Source organism: Carettochelys insculpta, chromosome 3, assembly GCF_033958435.1.
Source record: "Carettochelys insculpta isolate YL-2023 chromosome 3, ASM3395843v1, whole genome shotgun sequence".
Classification (NCBI taxonomy): Eukaryota; Metazoa; Chordata; order Testudines; family Carettochelyidae; genus Carettochelys; species Carettochelys insculpta.
Window position 1 is genome coordinate 26,199,439 of NC_134139.1, and position 25,424 is coordinate 26,224,862.

Genomic DNA, 25,424 nt, shown 5'->3' on the forward strand with positions numbered 1-25,424 from the left:
AGCCAGCTGCCCTCCTGGACGGCGACGGACCCCCAGCTGCTGGCGATCCTCTGTCGGCAGCTGGAGGTCTCCGAGCAGTGGCTTCGGGTGGACGAGCGGCGCCTCCTGCTGCAGGAGCGGGCGCTGGCCTTGTGCCAGGAGGAATGGGGGGCCTTCATGCAAACGTTCGAGCGCATAGCTGACTACGTGGCCCCCCATGCTGCGCTGGCCGCTGCTCTGCCCGTCCTGCCTGCTTCACCCGCCGCTCCACCCGCTGTCGCACCGCCACCGAGGGCCCTTCCGCCGAGGGGGACCTGGGGCCAGCTGACACCCGCCGGCCGTATCTCCCGGTCCACCCGGCCCCCAGCCAGCCCTGGCAAGGGCTGAGGCCGAGGCGCGGGTCGCGGCCGCCCACCCCCAGCACTGGACATTAGGGCGTGTGGGGCCCAGGACGTGCCCCCCCCCCTTTGTATATGTTCCCCTCAGTTGTATGTTTGTGTTTGTAAATAGTTTCTATTAGACTCCTGTTGTTATATTTTGTTGTTATGGATGCTGATACCTGCCCCCCCATGTACATAGTTCTCCCCTTCCTTGTCTTCCCCTTTTTTTCTTTCATCTTATTGGAGTTGTAATATATGTAATATTTATCCGGCCTGTACATAGTAGTTAGTTAAGAGATTAATAATAATGAGAGTTCTCTACAGAGATTTGGTTCCATAAACAAATGTCTGGTTTTATTTCTTTTCAAGAAAGGTGCATGAGCCAGGGCCGGAGGGGGTATGCCGCATCTGCGATGACGCAGAGGGGCATGGTGGTGTCCCCCACAGGGATCTCCCGCTGGGGGATGTAGGTCCTGCCTCCAGCCGGCGGCACAGGCCCGAGTTCCGGAATATCCAGGCGTCGTGGGTGCTGCCAGGCCAGCCCACATAAATGTCCAGGAAACGGCCTTGGCTGTCCACCAAGGCCTGGAGGACCACTGAGTGGTAGCCCTTCCGGTTTAAGTAGCGTCCTCCACTGTGTTCTGGGGTGTGGATGGGGATGTGGGTCCCATCCAGAGCCCCGAAGCAATTGGGGATGCCCAGAGTGGCAAAGCCCGCGATGGCGGCATCTGGGTCCCCAAGCCTCACGAGCCTGTGGAGGAGCAGGGTGTTGACGGCGTGGACAACCTGCAGGGGAAGCACATGGGAGAGCGCCAATGAGGGGTGTGCAGGGTGTGTGTGGCCCTCCCCTGCCAGGTCCTCCCTCCCCTGCCAGGGCTGCCTCCCCCTCCCCCCGTGGGTCCTCTTACCTCCATGAGGACAGCCCCGACGGTGGCTTTGCCGATGCCAAACTGCTGGGCCACGGATCGGTAGCTGTCTGGAGTGACCAGCTTCCAGACAGCGATGCCGACCCATTTCTCCACAGTGAGGGCACGCCGCATGGCGGTGTCCTGGTGCCTCAGTGTGGGGGTGAGCCACTGGCATAGCTCCAGAAATGTCTGCCAGCTCATGCGAAAGTTCCTGAGCCAGCGGTTGTCGTCCCACTCTCCGAGCACCAGCCGCTCCCACCAGTCGGTGCTGGTGGGGTAGCTCCACAGCCGGCGGCGTATGAGCCGGGGGGGGGGGCGTGGGCGGGGTGCTGCAGGGTTGGGGGTTGCGTCCTTCTCCCCTGCGAGCAGCTCCTCCTCTGTGGCAAGGATGTGCTCAGCTGCCTCCTGCATTGCATCGAGCAGGGTGAGCACTGCTCCTACAGGGGCAGCTGTGTCGACCTCTGGCGGCTGCTGCTGGGGGTCCATGACTGCGTCGTTAGAGATGTGCGTGCCTATGGCTCTGCTGACCGCGTGCTGTGCAGGCTGCGTGTTTCTGGGAGGGGCCCTTTAAGGGAGCTGCTAGCTGTTGCTCTGGAAGCGCTAGTCCGCCCCGTGACCCTGTCTGCAGCTTTTCCTGGCACCCTTATTTCGATGTGTGCTACTTTGGTGTGTAGACGTTCCCTCGCAGCGCCTATTTCGATGTGGTGCTGCACAACGTCGACGTTCAACGTCGACATTGCCAGCCCTGGAGGACATGTAGACGTTATTCATCGAAATAGCCTATTTTGATGTAGCGTGCACGTGCAGACGTAGCCATACTGAACTACAAGCAAAGTATTACTCATCAGTGTGATATCATTACAAAAAAGCCAACATTATTCTGGGATTTATTAACAGGAGTCTTATGGGCAAGACACAAGAAGTAATTGTTCTGCTCCACTCTATGGTGATTATACCTCAGCTGGATTATTGTGTTCAGTTCTGGGCACCACATTTCAGGAAAGATGTGAATAGTTGGAGGTGTTCCAGAGAAAGGCAGCACAAGTTACTGAAGGTCTAGAAAATATGCCCCATGAGGGAAGAGTGAAAGAATTTGGTTTGGTTAGTCTAGAAAAGAGAAGACTGATAGGAGACATAGCAGTTTTCAGGTGTCTGAAAGGTTGCTTCAAGAAGGAGGGTAAAGATGATTATTCTTAGCCTCTAATAGGACAGGAATCAATGGGTTTAATTGCAACAAGAGAGGTTTGGGTTGGGCAATAGGGAAAACTTACTGGAGGATAGTTAAGTACTGAAATAAATTGCCTAGGGAGATCTGGAATCTCCATTATTGGAGATATTTAAGAGCAAACACATGTCAGGGATGGCATAGATGGTATTTGGTCCTATCATGGGTGCAGTGGACTGGATGAGATGATGTCTCGAGGGTCCCTTCAGTTCTGGTATTCTGTGATTCTATGACCAATATTTAATTTTCCTTTTCATACAGTTTAAGTCAATAAAGTATAAAGGGAATAAAAAGATTTATCAATAGTCTAGTAATCGGACTGTAAACATTAATTTAAAAGGCTTTATTTATTTATTTATTTGTATTTTTGGTCTGTATTTTACCTCTGATTCAGGATCTACAGCTGGCTTAGGATCTGTATGTTGACTCTGTGCAACTAAGTGATTTTAGTATATTAGGATGATCTTTCACTGTCCAGTTATTCAAATTCTGCAGCTATCAGAGAGGCAACAAAGCTTAGATAACACTAACAGATTTACTCAGCATTGCTCAGGTCCTTAGCTCAATTTTTGTTTTTTCGGAAAATGAAATGAAAATGCACATGTTTCATTTAAATCATTGCTTTGTGGTGCGATTGGGATTGAGTTCAGTATGCAAGCTGCCCCAGAGAGTGAGGATTACTTCAACCCTCTATCACTGCAGCAGCTTGAGGCAAGGTGAGAAGTGCTTCTTCACGGCTGCTACAGCTCCATCTGGCACAGCCTGTGGACAGGTGCGTGTTCCCTGGCAGAGGCAGATCTAGGTTTGTCTGGCCCCTCTGCTCCCCAGCTAGAGTGTGGAATGCAGCAAACTGCATTTTCCCTGGTGGGAGCACATCCCCAGACAGAACCTTTCATCTCCCTCATGATTCTGTCTCTCTTTTTATGGTTTTATGAGAAGTAATCCCAGTTGCGGCACATCCCATTTTCCTGGCACAACCAAACCTTGCTTCAAGTTTGATAAAATAAGTTCTTGTACAGACAAACAGACAAATATATAGTAGATTGATGCAAAGTTTTAAGGTTTTTACAAAGCCCAAATAGTTAAATATACGGTATGAGTGAATGAGTTTGAATTTAGATGTTATTTTGAAGCTACTCCTATTTAACTAACTTTGGTATAAGTGTGATTAGCATATGATGTTTGACTTACTCATGAATTAAAACATTAATTTTATTGGTTTTCACAGGAGACTTTGCAGCAGTTGGTCATGATGTCATTGCCAAATGTCTTAATAATTGGCAAAAATCCTTTTTCTGGTAAGTTTTATTTTATGTTGTTAAAAATGTAGTTAGCCCATTGAAAATGTAGGGCAGGTAGAAATGAGCCGCATCAGAGGGGTTAATGAAAATTTTAGCAACACTTGACTACAGGATGATGAGTGTCATTGCTTCTGCTCAGATCCAAATGTCAACCATGGACAAAAAGAAAATATTAAACAAATAAACAGAACCTTCAGATACAGGCTGATATATGGATTTATATTAAGCTGTTAGTGTTTTTTCACTCTTTTCCATGCCATGCTTCAGTGCATGACAGGAGGAATTACTTCTCGGGCAGCAGAAACCATTTCAAACAGCACTATCTGTTACATCACTTAACAAATCTACTGTTGGTAACCTTGATGTTATCCTTGACCTTGAACTTTCCTTTGCCTGCATTCTGCGTAAATCATCTACAGCCATATTTGTAATCTATCCCTTTTTTCCTGGGTACTGTGCCTGCACTCATTTGTGACTTTATCTTTTCTAATCTTCATTAGTGCTTCTATATTCTTATAGGCATCTCAGGGTATATGCACATAGCTCATGGAACAAGTCTCTCAGCTACAGCTGACAGATTTGGTGTAGCAGGGTTCATTCTAACATTCTGAAAATAGCTGTTTAGACAGTGCTTTGAAATTGCAGCACAATCTCTAAAGCCAAGGGGCAAGGTACCAGAGCTGGAACTCCAGCTGCAAATACAAAGTGTTACCTCCACAACTGTTTTTAGCACACTGATGCAAGCCTGCTAGCACATCTGTCAACCTGGCTGGGAGACTCCCTTCTGGGTTCTGTGTACACATAAGCTTGGGTTTCAGCTCCTGAAGTTCTAGTACAGGGATCAGCAAACCCTAACATGGGTGCCAAGAGTGGCAAGCGAGACAATTTTTATTGGCATATAAGGTGGGAGCTCAGCCCACATCTCCTCCCCCCATGTTGCTGAGAACTTGCTTGAAGCCATGCTGCCTGTGGATTAACAAAAGACCAGCTAATGCTGCCAACCACCACCTCAGGAGTGGATCTCTGCATCTTAATTTATTTATTAATGAAGCTGTTGTAAGTTGGAGTATTAGTGACTTTAAGAAGGATTACCAGCACTCGGACAGTGCAAAGAGGTCAAAAGGTCAAATTTTGGCACGCCACTATGGAAAGGTCACTGACCTCTGTTCTAGTATATGAGGAATGCTCCTGCCTCCTTTCTTATATATAGTGAGTAGCGTGAACATGTTTCTTTTGTTCTCATAGTCTCTGTGGTTATGTCATGGTATAGTTCAGATATGAGAACACAGATCCATATCATGCTGGTGTGGGTATCTGTATCAGTGAAGACAAGCCAAGTCTTGTCACCACCCATATGTTCATATTTATCAGAGCACAGCTGAACTCTCTAGCAATCTGAGCCTTCATCCCAACAGATGGTTTTGCTGCTCTTACAATTCTCATTGTGCATCTGCCCTGCAAACTGTGTATACATATCTGTCAGTGCCTTTCCTTCTTTGGCCATGTAGCGGCCTGCTCCACCTCATGCCTGCCTGCGTCTGTGCTGCCTATAACTGTGGATCTGGTCAATTTTCAGTCTGGTATTAGATCACTTGGGCAAGCTAGTCCTACTCTCCCTCTTCTCCTCCCCCTGTTGGCTTTCTTCACATGGTGTAGCAACCCCTACAAAGTCTTGAGCAGCATTCTGTTTGCTCCTCCCTTTCCCCTTATCATTCTTACCTTGGGTGCCCCCATTGCTGGGTGAGGTGCTCATTTGGAAGGCTATATAGTACAGGTCCTCTGGACTCCCCAAGAGGTGTGGATGTACATCAATATACAAGAATTGTGGGCCAGCCCTTTTTCCTGTTGCATGTTCCTGCTCCTCATCTGTGCCTAGCACATTCATTTGTTGTCCAACAACAAAATAGCAGTTTTATGTATCCGCAAGAAGGGCAGTGCCCTGTACCCCTCCCTCTGGGCAGAAGCCATTCTCCTCTGGAACTGGTCCCTCAGCCATGGGTTCAGGTACACTCTCCATTGTGTGCGTCTCCCAGATACCACCAGCTCACTGGTGGATGCACTCAGCAGGCTCTTCTGTGTAAATCATTTGTGGGAGCTCCATGACCTCATACTTCATGCAGTCTTTTGCAAGTGGACCATGCTGGACTAGAACCTCTGTGACTGCCACAAACTTCCCCTCTTCTGCTCCAAAGGAGCCCTTGGGCTAGGCTTACAGCGTGACAGCCTTCTCCTTGCCTGAACCTGGAAACTATGCTACATCCTCCCTCCCCTTCTCTTGTTCCCAAAAGTCCTGTGCAAGGTGTAGCAGGACTGTTTAATAGTCATTCTCATAGCCCATTCCTGGCCTCACTAATATTGTTTCACTAATCTCCTCAACACCGCTGCTTATTCCCCAATCCGCTTTCCCCTCTTCCTGTATCTCTTTACACAGGTGTAGGGTTGTCTTTGACACCTCAGCCCAAGGCCACTCTTTCTTATGTCCTGAATTTTGGTTGTGATTTGTGTGTAGACAGAGTGTGTTCCACACCCATGTATGACATCCTTATTGGAAATAAAAAAAAAAGAGTAGGGGGACCCAGAGGGCCAAATGGGCTTCTTTATTACGGACACTCATTCAGCCTTGACCCCAAATCTTTCAGAGTGAGCTCCAAAGAAGTCATAAGTACATTCTTTATTGAAATTAGTAGTAATACACTTACCTATTACAACTCCCTCTAAACCCTTATTTAGTAATAAATGCCTATACCATGAGTGTTAATAACCATATGATGAATTTTATTGTACCCACTCCTGTTTACTGTTTACAGCACTTTTGGATGAAGCATGCAGTTTTTCTTCAACTGCTTGCTCACATCCATTCAGCTTGGGTGTGTATGCTCGCCACATGCACTGGTGCCAGAAGATTTTTCCTCAGCAGTACCCGTAAGGGAGCTGGCTCACATGCTCCCTGGAGTGGCATGCATATACTGTGCTATCTGCAACACCTCCAGTCCACTCCCTCCTCAGTTTCTTCTTGCCACCATTGATGGTGCTTGGAACTGTGTGCTCAGTTTTTATGATAATCAGGTCATCTTCCTCCTTGTTTTTCTACCTCAACACACAGAAAAACCAATGAGGAGAATTGTCTTCATGCCCTGGACATTCAGAGGACCCTTGTCTGTATCTGGAGCGGACCAAGCCTTTCTGCAAATCCCCCCAACTCTCTGTAGCTTATGTGGAACAAGTTAAAGGCCTTCTGGTGTTCTATCGGAGGATTTCGAAGTGGAGTACTACTTGCATCCACACTTGCTATGAGTTAGCATGAATTCAGCCCCTGACTCTAATTAGGGCCCACTTCGCCAGGGCTCAGGCCTTTTCTGCAGTCTTCTTTGCCCACATCCCGATACAGGATATCTGCAATGCAGCAATGTGGTCTTCCATCCACATGTTTACATTCCACTGTGCCATGATGCAGCAGGCAAGGGAGGATGCAAGCTTTGGGAGGGCTGTATTGCAATCTTAAAGAAACTCCTCCCGCCTCTACAGACACTGCTTGCAGTGATCTATGTTGAGTGCACATGAGCAAGCACTCGAAGAAGAAAAGACAGTTGTCTGTTTCCGTAACTTGTGTTCTTTTAGATGTGTTGCTTGTGTCCGTTTAGCCTCCCACCATGCTCTCCTCTGTCAGAGTTTCTGGGAAAACAGAACTAAGGAGGGAGGGTGCTGGAGGCGCACTATATAGCATGGCATACACACCCCACTCCGCAGGGGTGCTGGAGTAATCTCCCCTATGGGTACTGCTGAGGAAAAATGTCTTGACAAGTGTGCATGTGTTGAGCATGCACACCTATGTTGAATGGAAATGAGCAACAAATCTCAGAGAATGCCAGTTATGGAAATAGGTAACTGTCTTTTTTATAGCACAAACTCTCTGGGTCAGCAGTTAACAAGGGCTATGTCCTTTAACACATTAGTTACGCAGATAGGAAGGAGGGAGGAGAAAGAAGATAACACCTTTCTGAAGTTACCTTCTACGTGCAGTTGTGGCTTGTCTTGTTTGTGGCCTGGGAAAGAGTTAGCAAAGCACATCTATAAATTGTTAGGGCCAGGGTCTGCCCCTGCCTTCTCCCTATTGGTATAGAACTACTATCCAGACTTTTATTTAACCCCACATATCCCGACAATGTTCACACTCAGCAGACAGGCAGAGCATGCTACCAAGAAAACTGGTAACGTGTCACTTCCTGGCTTTGCTGCCAGTGCTACCCTCTTGACTTTTATTTTCATTACCATCATGCTGGAGTGATTTGTCCACCTAAAGATGTTGGACCTTCCTCACTGCTTCATATGTGTCCTCATGGCAGTACTGAGTGCCCTCCTTCCCCCATGGACAGCTCCTTAATCTTCATTCATCCAATCATTCACACCTTCTTTCTGCCTGGCCTACCTAATACCTTCCCATTGATATAGAATTCTGTCCCCTCTTTGGATCTGCTCACTCACCCACCCACCACTCTGTGAAGATTATCTTTGTAGTCATCACCTCAGTGAGACTGATTAGTGAGTTGGCAATGATGATGGCCGACCCACCCTTTACGGCCTTCCACAGTGACAGTCTCCTTGCACTGCATCCAGAATTTTTCCCCAAGGTGGCCTCTGCATTGCACCTTAACCAGTGGATCTGCCTTTGTCATCTACACCAAACTCCACATTGTTCCCACTGTGAAAATGCTGCATTCTGTAAGTTTCTGCCAGTTCCATCTTTTGCCACCAGTGCATTGTCTTCCATACCTCACCTAGGCTTTTCTTTGCCATTGCTGAACACCAGGCTGTGCCTTCTCTTTCTAATGCCTCTCTAAATGGACCTACCATTTTGTTGAGGAATGCTATGCCTGTGCCTCTGGGTGTCAACAAATGAACATTTGGTGCCATGTTTTCCTTCCTTGTGGACATGCTATCACAGGACATTTGTAAGGTGGACACGTGGACCTTTATCCACACCTAAACCAATCACTATGCAATTGCTGAGGCAGCTGTGGTGGATACAGTTGTCAGCTATGCACCATCCTGCAGACTGTAACTTCTTGTGACTCCTTGCATCACTCTCCATGCTGATCACTTTTCTTAACTCACCCATGTCTGGAAGCCATATAGGGAGAAACACTCAAAGGGAGGTTACTTACTGTAATTGAAAACTCTTTGAGGCATGTGGTCCTTAGTTATATCCCAATACCCACCTTCCATCTCCTCTGCTGGGAACTCCATTGCATGCTGGAGGGAGACCTGTAGTGGTGTTGAGCCACATAGCCTTGGCTACACAACGCCTCTGTGTGGGTCAACAGACGTTACTACAAATAGCTCTGGCTTTGGCACATGGTGCACATGGACCGTCCTGTCTGGAACCCAGATAGGAACCATGTATCTCAAAGGACCTCCAGTTATAAGTTAAGTAACCTACTCTTATTTTGGCAACTACTTGTGAGTAATAAAGTATGTGTATGTGCTAAAAGCTACTTTTGAGAAAAAAACCAAAAGGAACAAGGAACTGAAAGCTTTGAGATTTATTTCCTCATCTTTTTTTATTCTGAACTAGACCAAAAAGTTGTATAAAATAATAGTTATAAATAAAATGTGAAATTCAGTAAAAAAGTGTTTTTCATAAAGAAAGATCAGATTTGAAACAATATCTGAACAGTTACTTGCACCTATAATAATTTATTTCATTTTAGAGCCAGGCACTGAAGAAATTAAAAAACTACTTTTACTCTTACTTGGCTGTGCAGTTCAGGTAAGTTTACATGATTGTTTATTATATTAAATATATTTAATTTAGTGTTTGTTTCCTGGTGCAAACATATCCTCTCTCCTACCCATCCCTCTAAGTTGTTTTAAAATTAGGCATGAACTCAAATTAAGAAATTCCAATAATTATAACATTGCTTTAACAATATTAAAGTAGTGACTTTTCACATTCTGTATATTTTATGGCATAAATAAATAACAAGGTATCTTGGTCTTAATTTATTAAGGTCCATATTTAGTAAGAAAAATTGAAATGTACAGTATGACACACAAACAATGGGAATGAGTTATTGCTGGAGTAACTTTAATATTGATCATTTCTCATGATTTTGTTAATGTTAATTTGTTTTATTCAATTTTCTTGTTATTCTGAAGTAAGGTGTGCATTTTATTTTCTCCTTTAATGTAATTGATTTAAGAGGGTGGTTCAAACTACAAAATAATTATATTACTGTAGCAAAAATAGTACTATTAAATATTTTAAAAGAAAATATTTGAATCTGTCTTTGATTTTATTTCAAGTCAAACTAAAAAATTGAACTCTTTGATGGATTCCTTATAGTCAAAATTTCTAATGCAAATTATAAGATTTTTATCTTTAACAATCTTAGTGTCAAATTGTGAACACTTTAGTCCCATTGATATGTACTTGAACAAGTAATCCCATCAGAGCACAACATAAAAAACAGTCATACAGGATCAGACCAGAGGTCCGTCTGCTCCCATCTTCTGGCAGTAGCCAATGCCAGGTGCTTCAGAAGGAACGAAAAGAACAAATAATCAGCAGGAGATCCATTCCCTGTCTCCCATTCCCAGCTTCTGGCAGACAGAGGCTAGGGAGATCATTCCGGGCAATCCTTGCTAATAACTGTTGATGGACCTGTTGTCCATGAATTTATCTACTTGACTTCAGTGGGGTTGCTTACATGAGTAATTGGTCACTTGTGGGAATACGGGGGTCCTCATTATAAGTCCAGCTTATGTTCCTAAATGATGCAACTTACAGTGAAATGACTTGTAAAAGTGAATTAATATCTATAAGGAGTAATGAATCAGCTTGAGATACGTGCCTATAACCCACAAAAAACAATAAAGAGAAATGGAATATCAATAAATAAATAAATAAATAGGAAAATAATAAATAAATAATAAGGTAAATAAATAATCAAAGATACGCCAGCTCTCCTCCCAGTCCCCAACAGCTCCCTGGCAGCTTCTTGCCAGCTCCCTGCAGCTCCCCGCTGGCTCCCCCGTTGCTCCCTGCAGCTCCCTGCTGACTACCCACCAACTCCCCGCAGCTTCCTGCCAGTTCCCCGTGGCTCCTCACTATCTCTGTGCCAGTTCCTACTGGCTCCCCGCCAGCTTCCCGTGGCTCCTTGTGCCTCCCCACATTTTTCCGCTGGGTCCCTGCTGACTCTCCCTGGCTCTCTGCCAGTTCCCGGCAGTTCCTTGCAGCTTCCCACAGCTCCTGGAGGCTTCCTGCACCTTCTTGCCAGTTCCCTGTGGCTTCCTGCTCGTTTCTTGCCAGCTCCCTATGGCTTCTCACCAGTCCCCACGGGCTCTCCTCCAGCTCCCTGCAGGTCCTGGCCAGCTCTCCACCAGCTCCTCTCTGGCTCTGGTTGGCTCCCTGCAGCTCCCTACTGGCTTCCCACTGCTCTCTCAGCTATCTGCTAGCTCCCTACAACTCCCTGCCTATCTCCCATGACTTCACGGCTCACTTCCAGGGTCCTTGCATTACAGCGTCTGCCATCCGGCCACCACAGAGCTCCTCTGTGTTCCTGGATTTTGGTCCATTGGCCCCTAAAAAACATAAGTGCGGATCAATGTGATTTATAATACATCTGCTTTCCAGAATTACTTAATGACGCTTATGCGGAACGATTTATAGTGAAGTGACTTATAACAAGAACCCCCTGAAAGGTGTTCATAGTGTGGCCTTAAATAAACAATGGAAATGAAACTGACCTTTAAAATGCTCATTAGAATTACAGGAGAGGTCTGGGTTTACTCAGCTGGTGTGGATGTTGTGGACATTGACTGGCAAAGTATAATGTAATGAGCAAAATAAGATGTAGGTGAAATTCTGTTATATATTTAAGATATAATAGAAATGGAATTATACATTTTCAGAGAATAACAGTCACTTGATGTTTGTTTTGATATCTTAAGAAATAAGGCCCAGCTTTTCACCCTGCCTGTGAACAAACCTCCATTTTGGCATTGTAACCCCCAAATCAGGACTGGAGCCCTAAATTTTTAATTTATCATTGCTGCAAATGCTAAATTTGCATCACAGTTATTTGTAGTTGCATAAACAATGACCAGGGTTTAAAAGTCTGACCTGATTTGCAAAGGTAAAGCTGAACTAAATTAGTGTTAGTTAATTATCTGGTACAAATATTGTAGTTTCAAGGTGAAGCTGAGATAGGCATTTTTCAGATTAGGAGACATGTATTATATGATGGTGCTCTGTAGTTCAATTTTATGTTTATTATACCAAAAGGCTAGTGTACATTGAATTTAGCTTAAGGGGGCTCAGCAGAATGACATTTACTTATTATGGCCCTGATGTAACAACTACTTGTATGCCTGCTGACCTGTATGAAAATGGTTGGTTGGACTTTTCTTGTGTGCATTTCAACCTTTCCTCTGTTTTGCTGATTCCCTCAGTCAGATTGAATTAAATCTGTGCTGCCCTAGTGAAAATTAAATTATTTGAAAACATCATCATGCAATTCATGTCTCCTGATCTGAAAATGATCATTTAACATCAGTGAGACTGCTTGTCTGTGGAAAGCTAGAGCGGTGTGTAAGTCTTTTTGCAGAGACAGGTGTATAATATCATTAAATTGCTACAATCAAGTTTAATTAACAATTCCATCCTCTGTAGTTTGTTAAACTAGTGACCAGTTTATGTGTGAAAACTGGGTGTTTTTAAAAAGTATACTATATTTTTCTTAGTATACTATTCTTGAGTAGCTAAAATTTAGTTGAAAAAGTAGAGTATACTGTACAGCTGGTTTCAGTTGAATAATGTAGTAAGCAGTTTAGGGAGATTTGCTCAGTATGTTGGATATTTGAGTACTAAAAAAAAGACATGAAATATATTATGAGGTAAATATCATCATAGAAGGTGAGCAAGAAATAGCACAGTTTTAAGAAGCTCAACCCATTGTTTCTTTTCAAAGTGGATATTCTGTCTGTTCACTTATATCAAAATTCAAGCATAAACTAGAATAATGTGCTATAATTGCATGTGGTCTTTACTAGCCCAGTGAGGGTATTGGACAGGTGAAAACTATTGCTCTGTATTTTTTAAAACAGCTATACAGTATTATTTTCAGTTTTCAACTCTCGGAATATGCCAAGGAGATGTGAAAAATAATTGTGGTTAATGTATTTCTTTTAGTGCCAGAAAAAAGAAGAATTCATTGAAAGAATCCAAAGTTTAGATTTTGATACAAGAGCTGCTGTAGCTGCCCACATTCAGGAGGTATTTTTATTTTTATACAACCTGATATGCAAGTGACTTTCATGTTTGCTATTCTGGAATACTAAACTAAGGAGAGAAAATTTATTTTATTTAGTCAAAAACTGGGCAAATCTGTTTGACATTAGCATTAAAGGATTGCATTCAGGAACATTAATTGAGAAGGCTTTTTTTTTTTAAGAATGAGAATAAATCACTATTCTTATTAAAGTTGGTACTTGAATAAAAACACTTATTTCACTCTTAAAAGTACTTTTCCATCATAGATGGATTGGATGAGATCTTGATGATGATTTAGTCTAGTCCCCTGCATTGAGGTAGGAGTAAGAACTGTCTAGAGCATTCCTGGCAAGTATTTGTCTAATCCAGAGTGGCACACTTTGGCTTGTGGGCCACATGCTGGGTTTTTTTACAATTAATATTCAGTTCATGGAGTACCCTGTGACCCTCCCCCACCCCTGATTCTCTGTCTGCCAGAGTGGGATGAGATGAAGCTCAGGGCTTTAGTCTTCCGGTAGGGTGTTGGGGCTACGGGCTTCTGTGAGAGATGACTGGTGCATGCTGAGGTTGGGCAGCATGATTTAAAGTCTTGACACTCCCAACTGTTTGAGTCTTGCCTCTCAGGCATGCCCTACCTCTTACCCTCAGCAGTCCCGTGGCTCCCAAGTGTTAGCTACATGTGGAGAGATTGTGGCAAACAACTGGAAACTGCAGAGAGAGGTTGGTGCTTTAGGTCTGTGGACAGACCAAAAGCAAAAGCATCAGCTCTTCCTGTTTGCTTCTGCCTCTCCCCATGGCTGCAGCTTGCAACTTGCCAGCTCCGGCAGCTGTCATTTAAGGATGGGGCCCAGCAGCACCATTTGACTAAGTCAAAAAATCTTGGCAAAAACTGGGATGGAGGGGAGAGTGTGTGACCTCATGTGCCTACCCCACACATCACTTATGGTAGCAAGGAAGGGATTCTCAGGGTTCCAGCCCGAGCTCTCGACTTCTGACAATTGATACATGGCTCAGAGGGTCAGTAAGTTTGGCTACCCTTGCTGTTCTTAAAAGCCTCCAATGACAGAAGTCCCAAAGGTAATTTGTCCTAGAGCTTAATAATTCTTACAGTTAGGAAGCTTCTCCAGATGTCTGCTCTTTAATGGGCTTAATTTTCAGCTCGTGGAGGGAGGTTGCATTAATGACAATTACTGTTTGTCCTGTCCTTACTGGATAAGGAGAACAAGTTATCAGCCTCCTCTTTATGACAACCTTTTTTGTGTTTGAAGATTATCATGTGCCCCCAAGATTTCTGTTCTCCACACTACACAAATTCTGTTTCTTCTTTCAATAATGGCCTTGTGGGTGGTCCATGGTAGGTGTGCTTGAATCCTTGCACTGCTGATCGGAGGACTTCAGTACAGGTTGAAAGTTCCTCATCCAGCATTCTCTCATCTGGAAACATCCCTCGTCTGGCAGGACAAAGGATGTTGCTGGAGGAGAGAGCACCTGGACCAGAGATCTCCAGCTGTGAGTCTTCTTCATTTCTCAATACATATAACATTGTAGATTGATGAGACAGACTGCTCACCCATTTTACAAGTCATCTAAAAGGAGAGCGGGAAGTTCCCAAAAGTGACATAAGCTATTTCCATCTCACTTGGTATCTTTAGCACGAAGACCATCTCAGTACAGCACCAAGGCTGACAGAGATCAACAGCAGTCAGTACTTTTAACAAGTCCATAGATCTGATGTGCATAAACTTAATCAGAAATAAATGTGATTTGTTTGGGATTGATGGACAACACAACAACAATGTTCTTTATCAACAAACAAGGGGGTGCAGGCTCCTGTGCTGTGTGAAGAATCCCTGAGGCTATGGGACTTCTGTGTAGAACATTTGATACACCTTTTGGCTTCTTACCTCTTAGAAGTAGAAAATGAGTTAGCCAACAGCCTATTGGTCTTCTCATACACATGAGTGGTCTCTGGCTGCATGACATTCAGGCGATGTTCCAGAGGTGGAAGCTTGCCCAGGTAGACTTCTTTATAAAATGGCACAACAGAAAGTGCCAGCAGTTCTGCTTGATCCAGAATCTCAGCCCAGGCTCCTGCATGAATCCATTCGTCTTCTACTGGGGAGAAACATCTCCTTTATGATTTTCTGCCCATATCACTCATCCACAAGGTGTGTCTCAAAATCAGATGGGACTGAGTCCAGGTCATTCTCACAGTCCTGTCCTTGACCCGCCATCATTGGTACACCTCTCTGCTGGACATGTCTGTGAAGACCCCAGTCCTCCTTACACTCTTCCCTGACCTTCTCCACCATACCACAGCCATTTATACCACTCAGACGTCAAGTGTCTGCACCTCACAGTGTGGAAGCTCCATGGCTAAACACCTTGGAGTTCTCCTTCTCAAACCAGGTTAGGCAAGTCCTCCTGGGCAATAGGAAACACTCCATGAGAGCTAACTACCTCGCTAAGTGGAAGAGATTTTTGTTCTGGCCACACAAGACAGTTTGGCCCTGACTCAGCTCCCAGTACCCTTGATTCTAGACTGTTCCACCTCAAACAGCAAGGGCTTTCCATCTCCTCTATAAGAGTACATTTAGCTGCCATAATGTTGTTAAAGGGCCTTGATAGAATTTTTGCCCTCACGTCCGCAGGTCATTCTGTCCCTTGGGGACCTGAACTTTGTCCTGTCTAAATTCATGGAGCCACCATCCGAGTCACTTGCCATGTGCTTCACTACCTATCCTTTTAGATGACATTCCTTGTAATTGTAACTCCTGCCATGAGGGTATTGGAGCTCAGGGCGCTGACATTGAAACACCCCTATACAGTTTTCTGTAATGACAAAGTGCAGCTCCAACCCCATCAGGCCTTGCTACTGAAAGCAGTCTCCCAATTCCACATGAAGCAGGATATTTTCCTTCCCTTTTTTTATCCTAAGCTGTGTTTTATCTCCAGTGAGCCGAAGATGGGCCTTTTATATCAACAAAGCTAAGCCATTCAAATCGCCCCGGCTATCATAGTGGTGGCTGATAAAATGAAGGGACAGACTGTGTCATCTCAGTGTATTTCATCTTGGGTAACATTCAAGGGTGTACTCCGTCACTCTCAACACACTGTGCCAGGGTGAAAGTGTCATCATCTGCCTTTCTTGGCTCAAATCCCCACTTAAGAAATCTGCAGCACGGTGATGTGATTCTCTAGCCTCACTTTTGCAGAATTCTGTACAAACACCCATCAGGGTAGAGAGATGATGTGGCCTTTGGGAGAGCAGTGCTTCAATCAGTGCAAGGCTCATATCCCACCTCCTGAACATTAGCTTCTTCCTCAAGTGTCCCCGTGGGTGCTCCACGATAGGTGTCAGGCTCGCCCCGGCACCTCAGATCGGATCTTTCCAGCAGTTTCTGCTGGACCGCGCATGCGCCGGCGCACACCGCTCCCTTGCGCGCTCCCGGCCACGTGCGCAATCCGGTCCCCGCCAGTTCCTTCTTAACCGCCATCGGCTGCAGACGGAATCCGCTCAGGCTGCGGCCAGAGTCAGCGTATTTAATGTTCTTAGTGTTTTTAGAGTTTCTTTTCAGTCTTTTCAGTCTTTCAGTTAGCTTGTTGTTTTCTCTTATTGCAAAAAAAAAAAAAAAAAAAGTATATAACAGCATAGGCAGAAAGCCTTAGTAACCAGAGGAGCAGCGGAGGCCCGGGGACGTAAGGCCATTAGGCCTCCTGCCGTGGCAGGCTGGGTCCGAGAGAGGGGAACAAGCACAGAGAAGGTGCTAAGTACCCTATTAACAACTCAAAGACTCACCGCAATGTCCTCTTCAGGACTCAAGAAGTGTGAGTCATGCCGTGAAGCTATGCCGGCCTCCGATGGGCACAGTCAATGTATTAGGTGCCTGGGGGAATCTCACGTCACCCAGAAATGCTCCTTCTGCACAAAGCTCATGGCCAGAGCCAGGAAGGACAGAGAAATGTGGCTAAAAATGCTGCTTTTTGATAAGGCCTTCCAGCCAGACGTGCTGGAGCGGCCTCAACAAGAGGGACCCACAGGGCCCCATAAAAGGAAGGCGGCGTCCCTCACCCCATCAGTGCAAAAACGGAGGAAGCTCTCTCCAACCCAATCCCTGCCGGCAGCCACAGCGAGCGAGACAGGTGCAGCACATAGCCCCCAGCCGCAATTACAAACAAGTGGCAGCGTGGAAGCGCGCGTGGCAGAGGCTGAGCCTCTGATGATTAAACAGCCGGCCCGCACCACGGTCAGAGCGGCGGCCAGGCAAGCGCCGGAACCGGCGGCACCGCAGCTAGCGGCACGGACCCCCGGGGTGCCGACGGTGCAGGGCTCGCAGGCACGCGGCCTGCGGGCGCCGGGGGAGACCACCCACGCGGCACCGCAGTTAAGCATGCCGAGCGCGGCGTCGACAGCAGGGCCGAGATCCCTGGCGTGGAAAGGGGCGGAGTTAGCCCCACAGGGGAGGGGAAAGGCAGCAGAGAAAACCCGGCACCGCAGCCCTTCTCCAGACAGGGCTGCAGGGCTGCTCTCTCTAAGCCCTCCCCTTATGCTGCGAACTCCAACAAGGAGGCAGGGGTCTCCCTCAGTCTACCCTGAGCCTCCCTCCCCGTTCCTCCAGCTAGCGTCACCATGGCTCGGGCCACCCTTGCCTTTTCTGGGATTTGACCCCCTGGAGTACTACCACAAATCAGTTTCACCACTGTCTCAATCACCCAGACGATCTCGCTCCCCCAGACTCCGGGGATATGCGCCTCGAGAGTGGTCCAGGTCTCCATCCCAGGAACCGTGCCCGCGTTGCCATGGTCGCCCCTATCACGCTGAGCATAGACAGCACACCCCCAGGGACAGGTCCCCCCAGACGGTTCACTATCCCCGAGGGCAGTCACGGACGGGGACGGAAACGCAGCTATCTCAGGGGGAGTTGGTTCTGGAACCCCAAGATTTTCCCTCGCAAGCCTCCAGCGAGAGGATGTATCATCGTCAACAGGACCCCGAGGGCTCAAGGGAGGCTTACCCCAGTGGTTCCTCTCTGTCCTCCCCCGACGAGGCTACGGCCCCAGGGGATGTCCACCCCCTGGACGATCTCAAACAGTTCCAAGAGCATCCAAACGCAAGGCATCCAAACAGCAGAGGTGCAGGAGAAGCACCATAAGCTCCTCAAAAAACCTGAGACCTCTGGCCTCTTCTAAAATAGCTATTCCACTCGACGAAGCAATTATGGCGTCCGCTACCACGATATGGCAGACCCCAGCGTCCGCTCCACCTATAAACAAGAGAGCGGATAAGAAATACTTCGTCCTGGCGAAGGGCATGGAGTTCCTGTTTAGTCACCCACAACCAAATTCACTGGTGGTGGAATCGTCTCAACAGAGGTCGAAAACTTCCCAGTACAAGGCAGGGGGAACGGACAAAGATGCCAAGAAGCTAGAGCTATTTGGCAGAAAGGTCTACTCCTCCTCTACCCTACTGTTGAGAATAGCAAATTATGCAGCACACCTAGCGAACCATAATTTTGACAATTACTCCAGACTGACTTCTCTCATGGACTCGCTTCCAGAGGATAAGAAGCCGGTGCTGAAGGCCATCGTGCAGGAAGGCTACGCAGCCTTGAGGACGGGAGTTCAGATCTCCCTGGACGTAGCAGATACGGCAGCATGCTCAACGGCTATGGCAGTGGTCATGCGCAGGGAATCCTGGCTTCAGACATGGGGTATCCCGAGGGATCTGCAGGCGAAGATTGTCGATCTCCCCTTTGACACGCAGAAGTTGTTTGCTGAATCAACTGATTCGGTCTTTCATTCCAGTAAAGACTCAAAGGCCACTCTCAGAAACTTGGGGATTTATACCCCTCCATACAGGAAGAAAAAGTATTACCCTCAGCAAAGATGATACCTGAATCAACCCCAGCGTGCTCAGTAACAAAGGGGCTACGAACAAGGGCGGCATCAACAGCACCAACAGTATAGAACTCCCAGGGGACGTTCCCGGCAAAGCCGTGCATCCTCGGGGGAGGCCCAAAGGCAACAAGTTTGACGGACAGATCGAGGGCTGCTCTGTTACTACCATCGCGCAATGTCATCCAAAGCTAATGTTCCATCATCACCTCCGACCGTTCTACGCCCAGTGGCAAAAGATCACCACAGACAAATGGGTACTGGAGATCATAGCCACGGGTTACGCGATCCCCTTCCAGTCGCTCCCACCGCCACGACCTCCACCCAGGCCCCATCGCAAGGACACCTCCCACGAAGCGAGACTCAAGCAGGAGGTGGACCATCTTATGCTTATAGGGGCAGTGGAAAGAGTGCCGGAGCAACTCCAAGGGAAAGGGTTTTATTCAAGATACTTCCTCACAGAGCAGAAAACAGGAGGCTGGAGGCCCATCTTAGATCTTCGAGGCCTCAACCGGTACTTGCGCAAACAATGCTTTCGGATGATCACAGTCGCCTCTATTCTCACAGCACTGGACGATGGAGATTGTTTCGCAGCCCTCGACTTACAAGACGCGTATTTCCATATAACAATCCACCCGGCTCACAGACGCTTTCTCTGGTTTATGGTCGGCAAAGAACATTTCCAATACAAGGTTCTGCCGTTTGGCCTCTCCTCGGCCCCCAGAGTCTTTACCAAGACCCTGGCAGTGGTGTCAGCCTACCTGCACAGACAGGGGGTGTTTATATTCCCATATCTGGACGACTGGCTACTGAAAGGGGCTTCGAAGGAAGAAGTACTATGCATGATACGCGTTACAGCAAGCATGTTCTCTTCGCTGGGCCTGGTCATCAACCTGGCGAAGTCAAAGATTGACCCCACACAGGACATAGAGTTCATAGGGGCACGCATAAACTCCATCACAGCAAGGGTTTATCTACCAGATGCTCGCTTTCGCGCTATTGGTTCCCTCGTACAAGTCATCACCTTCAGCCCCATGGTGCCGGTTCTAACGTGCTTACAGCTGCTAGGCCACATGGCAGCAGCAACGTTCGTCCTACAGAACGCCAGATTGCATATGCGCAGCACGCAGCATTGGCTGGCGAGCGTCTACAAACCAGCAACACACACCGTCCGCAGGGTGGTGTCACCCACGACAGAGGTGTGCAGATCCCTGCAATGGTGGGTGAACCCCAAGAACATGCTAGCAGGGGTACCCTTTCATCAACCACAAATCTCTATCTTCCTCACCACCGACGCCTCCCACATAGGGTGGGGAGCACACATGGGCGAAAAGGTGACGCAGGGACTGTGGTCCCCTACGGAACAGTCGCTGCATATAAATATACTGGAGCTCAGAGCAGTGTTCAACACCTGCAAACGCTTTCGAGACTATATACAAGGCAAAGTAGTCGGGATCAATACAGACAGTACCTCCACCATGTTTTATATAAATTGACAAGGAGGAGCTTGGTCCCGTGCCTTATGTGCGGAAGCAGTCCGGCTGTGGAACTGGTGTATCGCCAACAATATAACCTTGAAAGCCTCGTGTTTACCAGGCGCTCACAACATGAAGGCAGACCAGCTGAGCACGCACTTCGCACTCACACACGAGTGGCAGATCCGTTCCGATCTGCTATGACCGCTTTTTCACGCATGGGGGTTTCCCCAGATAGATCTGTTTGCCCCTCAACACAACAAGAAGTGCCCTCAATACTGCTCCAGGTCAGGACTGGGACGAGGGTCCCTGGGGGACGCATTCGCGATCTCGTGGAAGGGCCCCCTGCTCTACACATTTCCTCCCACAGTGCGCATCCACAAGGTCTTGCAGAAAGCCAGGAGAGAGAAAGCCCATATGATCCTAGTAGTCCCAACTTGGGATCGACAGCAATGGTTCCCCTTGCCCCTGCGCATTTCGGACCGCCCACTGATGCCCCTTCCGGTGGTGCCGGACCTGCTCACGCAAGCCCAGGGGTTCATAGTGCATCCACACCCCCGAGGCCTGCGACTGCAAGCATGGTTAATCCATGGCTCAGCTCCCTAGAGAGTACGTGTACGGAGGGAGTGCAACAAGTCCTAGAAAGTAGCCGAAGGACTTCTTCCAGGAAGATCTACAAGCAGAAATGAACTCGACTCACTGTATGGTGCTCTACCAAGCAATTAGCTCCCCTTGATGTGCCTGTATCTGTAATATTAGAAGATTTACTGGACCTCAAGAGAGGAGGACTCTCACTATCCTCGTTAAAGGTCCACCGTGCCACTATATCGGCTTTCCGGCATGAAGAGGAGGGGCCCACGGTGTTTGCCCATCCCATGGTTACCAGGTTCCTCAAGGGGCTGGTAAACCTGTACCCCCCTCGGAAACCACTTCCACCTTTGTGGAGCTTGGACCTGGTGCTTAACGTGCTAACGGGACCACCGTTTGAACCCTTAGCCACAGTTTCCCTCCGTCTCCTTACGATAAAAACAACCTTCCTTCTTGCAATCATGTCAGCTCGCAGGGTGAGCGAGCTCGCGGCAGTTAAGGCAACACCACCCTGCACAATATTTTCAAAGGAGACGGTAACCTTACGGCTGCATCCAGCCTTTGTTCCGAAAGTTTCTTCAGAGTTTCATATTAACAAACCTATAGTTTTACCCTCGTTTTATCCAAAGCCTCATAACTCCAACAACGAGGCGCGCCTACACCTCCTGGACGTGAGGAGGACACTGGCTTTCTATACAGACGGGACTAAGTCCTTCCAGAAAACGGATAGACTCCTAGTCTCTCTCTCTCCCAGATCAAAAGGAGAAGGTCTCTCTTCGCAGAGAATCTCGAAGCACATCGTATCCTGTATAAAAATGTGCTACGAATTTAGAAAGACTCCTTTACTGGCCCCGCCTAGGGCTCACTCCACCAGAGCAGTGGTGGCATCAACAGCCTTTTTCAAGGGCATTGCGTTAAAAGACATCTGCAGAGCGGCAACCTGGTCATCCTATGACACCTTCGCCAAGCATTATGCCCTACACAGGGTATTCCAAGAGGATACCCGTCTTTCGACAGCGGTGCTTTCGGGGGCAAGCTGCACATAACCCGATTACCCACCTCCTTTCTTGGGTTACTGCTGGGTAGTCACCTATTGTGGAGCACCCACGGGGACACTTGAGGAAGAAAGAGAAGTTACTCACCATAGTAACGATGGTTCTTTGAGATGTGTCCCCGTGGGTGCTCCACCACCCGCCCATCCTCCCCGCTTCGGATCTCTGTTTAGTATTTTTCAGGAGCATCCGAGGCGGTTGGTCAAGGAACTGGCAAGGACCGGATCGCGCACGTGGCCGGGAGCGGCACGTGCCGGCGCATGCGCGGTCCGGCAGAAACTGCTGGAAAGATCTGATCTGCGGCACCGGGGCAAGCCCGACACCTATCGTGGAGCACCCACAGGGACACATCTCGAAGAACCATCGTTACTACGGTGAATAACTTCTCTTTGGGAATCACCTGATTGGCAAGCACATGAACAAAAATTCAAAGAATTAAAAACAGTTACCTTCTCATAACAGTTGTTTTCTGAGATGTGGTGTTCAACTCCATTCCATTACACACCAGCAAGAAGGAGTTGAAGAGGGAGAGAGTTGGCTGGGTGCTACATTGGACACCATAAAGATGTGACTCCAGGGACACCCAGCTACTAGTGGCTAAGGGAAAAATCTTTCAGCTGCCATGTATGTGTCCATGCACACACCTCATTTGAATGGACATGAGCAACATATTTTGAAGAACAGCAGCTATGAAAAGATTTGTAACTTCTTTCTGTTGCTGCCTGTCAACCTTTCTAACTCTAGCTGGCCTCAGGACAGAGGCCTGATAAGCCAAGAAGGAGGAATTTAAAGAATGGGAGTCTGAAGTTTCATTAGCTTTGAACTCTTAAAGTTTCCATTCACTCTAAGTAATGAGTATTTTTTTTCCCAAATAAACGTAACATAACTGTTCTTTTCTTACTGCAACTATCCTCACTGTTGAATAAGGCAGTTAACTAGATACAAGCAGAAAAGAAGAACTCAAGCTTTACTTTAACTTCAGACTCAGTGCAGCCAAGAAAAATGAATACAATGGGATTATTAAGTCATTCTGAAGTCATTCTTGAGTTTGGGTCTCCTACATGGTAGCATGGTGCTCTATCTTTCATGTCCCAGCTTAACAGGGTGGTATTTTACCATTTTTGATGTACTATTTTTAATTTGATGAAGTGAAATATTGTGGATTTTAATAGTATTTGATTAATGCTTAATTTAAAATGAGGATATTAGTTATTCATGAAGTTTTTCTATGGCAGTGGTTTCCAGTCTTTTCAGTAACATGGCACACTTGAATGAGACAAAATTTCATGGCACACCCACTCTTTTCAGCAGAATCAGTTGCTCAGAAACATCTCATGTACTTACATTTACTAGAGTGGTTTGCAACAAAGTAGTGCATACAACTAGCTAAACAGGTCAAATGCATTAATGTTGCAAATCCTCTACAGAATACACCATCTTCAAAAGTAAGCACAGACATATTTGCAAAATCTACTCAACTCAATTATTTCTAACTATTCTTAGGCCTAAATCTGTACCATGTGCAGCATCCAGTTCGGGTGTCTGAATTTTGCCTTTTCACATTATGAATTTCATATTTGCAACAATACTTTTAAAAGTATAATTTTATTAAGTAATTAAACTGATAAATAACTGAAATTAAATGGATCAGAGCAAAAAGCAAGGTACAGTAAATAGCAACTTACCGGGTTAGTGGGAAACCCAGGACTGCGGGCATGCAAAAAGATGGTCAAGTTGGGGGTGGGAATGGGAGGGGAAAGAAGGCAGCTCCAGAGAGCAGGCTCCCTTCCCCTCCAGTCTGTTGGAGCTGGAGTGTATTATTTAAACCATGTCTCTGCTCCAACATACTCTCACTCTCCCTCCTTCCCCCCTTGCCACAGCAGGGAGGGGGAAGTGGGCTCCCTGCCAGCCCTTTTTGTCTTGGAAGCAGCATTTTAGCTGCCTCCCAGTGCAAATGGGCTTCTGTGGGTTTGGCTTTTCCCATCATGGCAGCTCTGCAAAGAGCCACCGTCTGGGAAAACTGACCAACCCCATGCCAGCTGGGACTCAGGCTGCCTTGCTGCTTGTACTCCAGCTGGTGCATGGTCATCAATTTCCCCTCATAGTGGCTCTGTAAAGAGCTGCAGTGAGAGGAAATTGATAAAATTTCATGGCACAACTTAGAAAGTTCTCACGGCACAACAGTTCTGTGGTGTTCACAAGCATGTGGCTTCTTAATGTTTTGAATGAGACTAGAAATAGATTTCTTGTAACTGCGTGCTCTGCTAACCACTGGATGGTGCCTGTTCTTTGTAGTTTTAGATATTAGCTTTGTGAGGCCAACGCTCTTTTCAGCTGTTGCACTGTTTCTCTCTCTCTCTCTTTAGCCATTCTCTCACTCCAGGAGTTGCTGCTGCCTTTTTGTGACATGGGTTTCCAGTTACATTATTATGATCCTTCTTTCTAAGGGTTCTAAACTGCCTTCTGAAAAAGCTTGGGCAGTCTTCCTAATCCAATCCCAAATGGTGCCACTTTTCCAATGTCTGGTAGAGGAATACAGGCTTGCCCTCTATTCTATGTTCCAGCTCAGGGAACCTCTAATAAGCAGTCAATATCTATTCCTTCCTGGACCTGCAGCCCCTTTCCCTCAATCTTTCCTACCTGTCTGACTTACCTGAGTTTGCTAGCCTCCCTGCACCCATAGAGTATCTGTAGGCTACCTGCCTCTAATCTTAATCACACCTACCATCTCTAAAAGAGTGACTGCAACCTACTTCCATTCAGCGTCCATCTACTATCAGCTTCCAGGCTTCACAGAAGCCTTGTCTGTTCCCCCATATGTGGGACTTCTTTTTATTCAAGGTTCTGCACACAGTTTCTGTCGACATCATTTGCAGTCTAATTGGCTGTTTAGGACTGCCTGCCCTAATTTAGTCCTCTCAAGTCTCGTGTGGGGAATGCACCCCATCACACTTCTGAATATTCTACTATAATACTTGTACAAGGTGTAATTTGTGCATATGTTTGTAACAATCTGTATAAAATCTTTAAAATCATAAGGTATTTTACATTAAAGCAATATAAAGATATGTGAATAAATGTGCATATAGATAATTTCAATGACCTTGTAAGGTAATTAGTTTCTATGGCACAAATCTCATGTTCCACAAATTACTTAAAATTACAGGATTTTTATTTTAGTATAAGAATTTGTGCAAATTCTGTATAAGAATCTGCTTATGTATTAAATTGGGTGCAAAGAAAAAGGTCTGAGCCACAGTAGGCTTGTAATTAATATTTTAATCTGTAATTGTCTGTAGGCTTAATTGATCTGCTTTTCAACTTTTTATACTGGATGGAGAAACCATTGC

At 46.5% G+C, this 25,424-nt stretch overlaps 1 protein-coding gene across 7 annotated transcripts in view; it reads left to right on the top strand.

Moving 5' to 3' along the window:
* The window catches only part of CCDC88A (coiled-coil domain containing 88A), a 274,165-nt gene that overhangs the window by 57,917 nt on the left and 190,824 nt on the right, over window positions 1-25,424 (top strand). For all 7 annotated transcript variants that reach the window (XM_074989496.1, XM_074989497.1, XM_074989499.1 and 4 more), the window contains exons 4-6: window positions 3,721-3,790; window positions 9,502-9,560; window positions 12,984-13,067. In XM_074989496.1, the coding sequence (XP_074845597.1) occupies window positions 3,721-3,790; window positions 9,502-9,560; window positions 12,984-13,067 (213 nt within the window). The remainder of the gene's footprint in view (window positions 1-3,720; window positions 3,791-9,501; window positions 9,561-12,983; window positions 13,068-25,424) is intronic.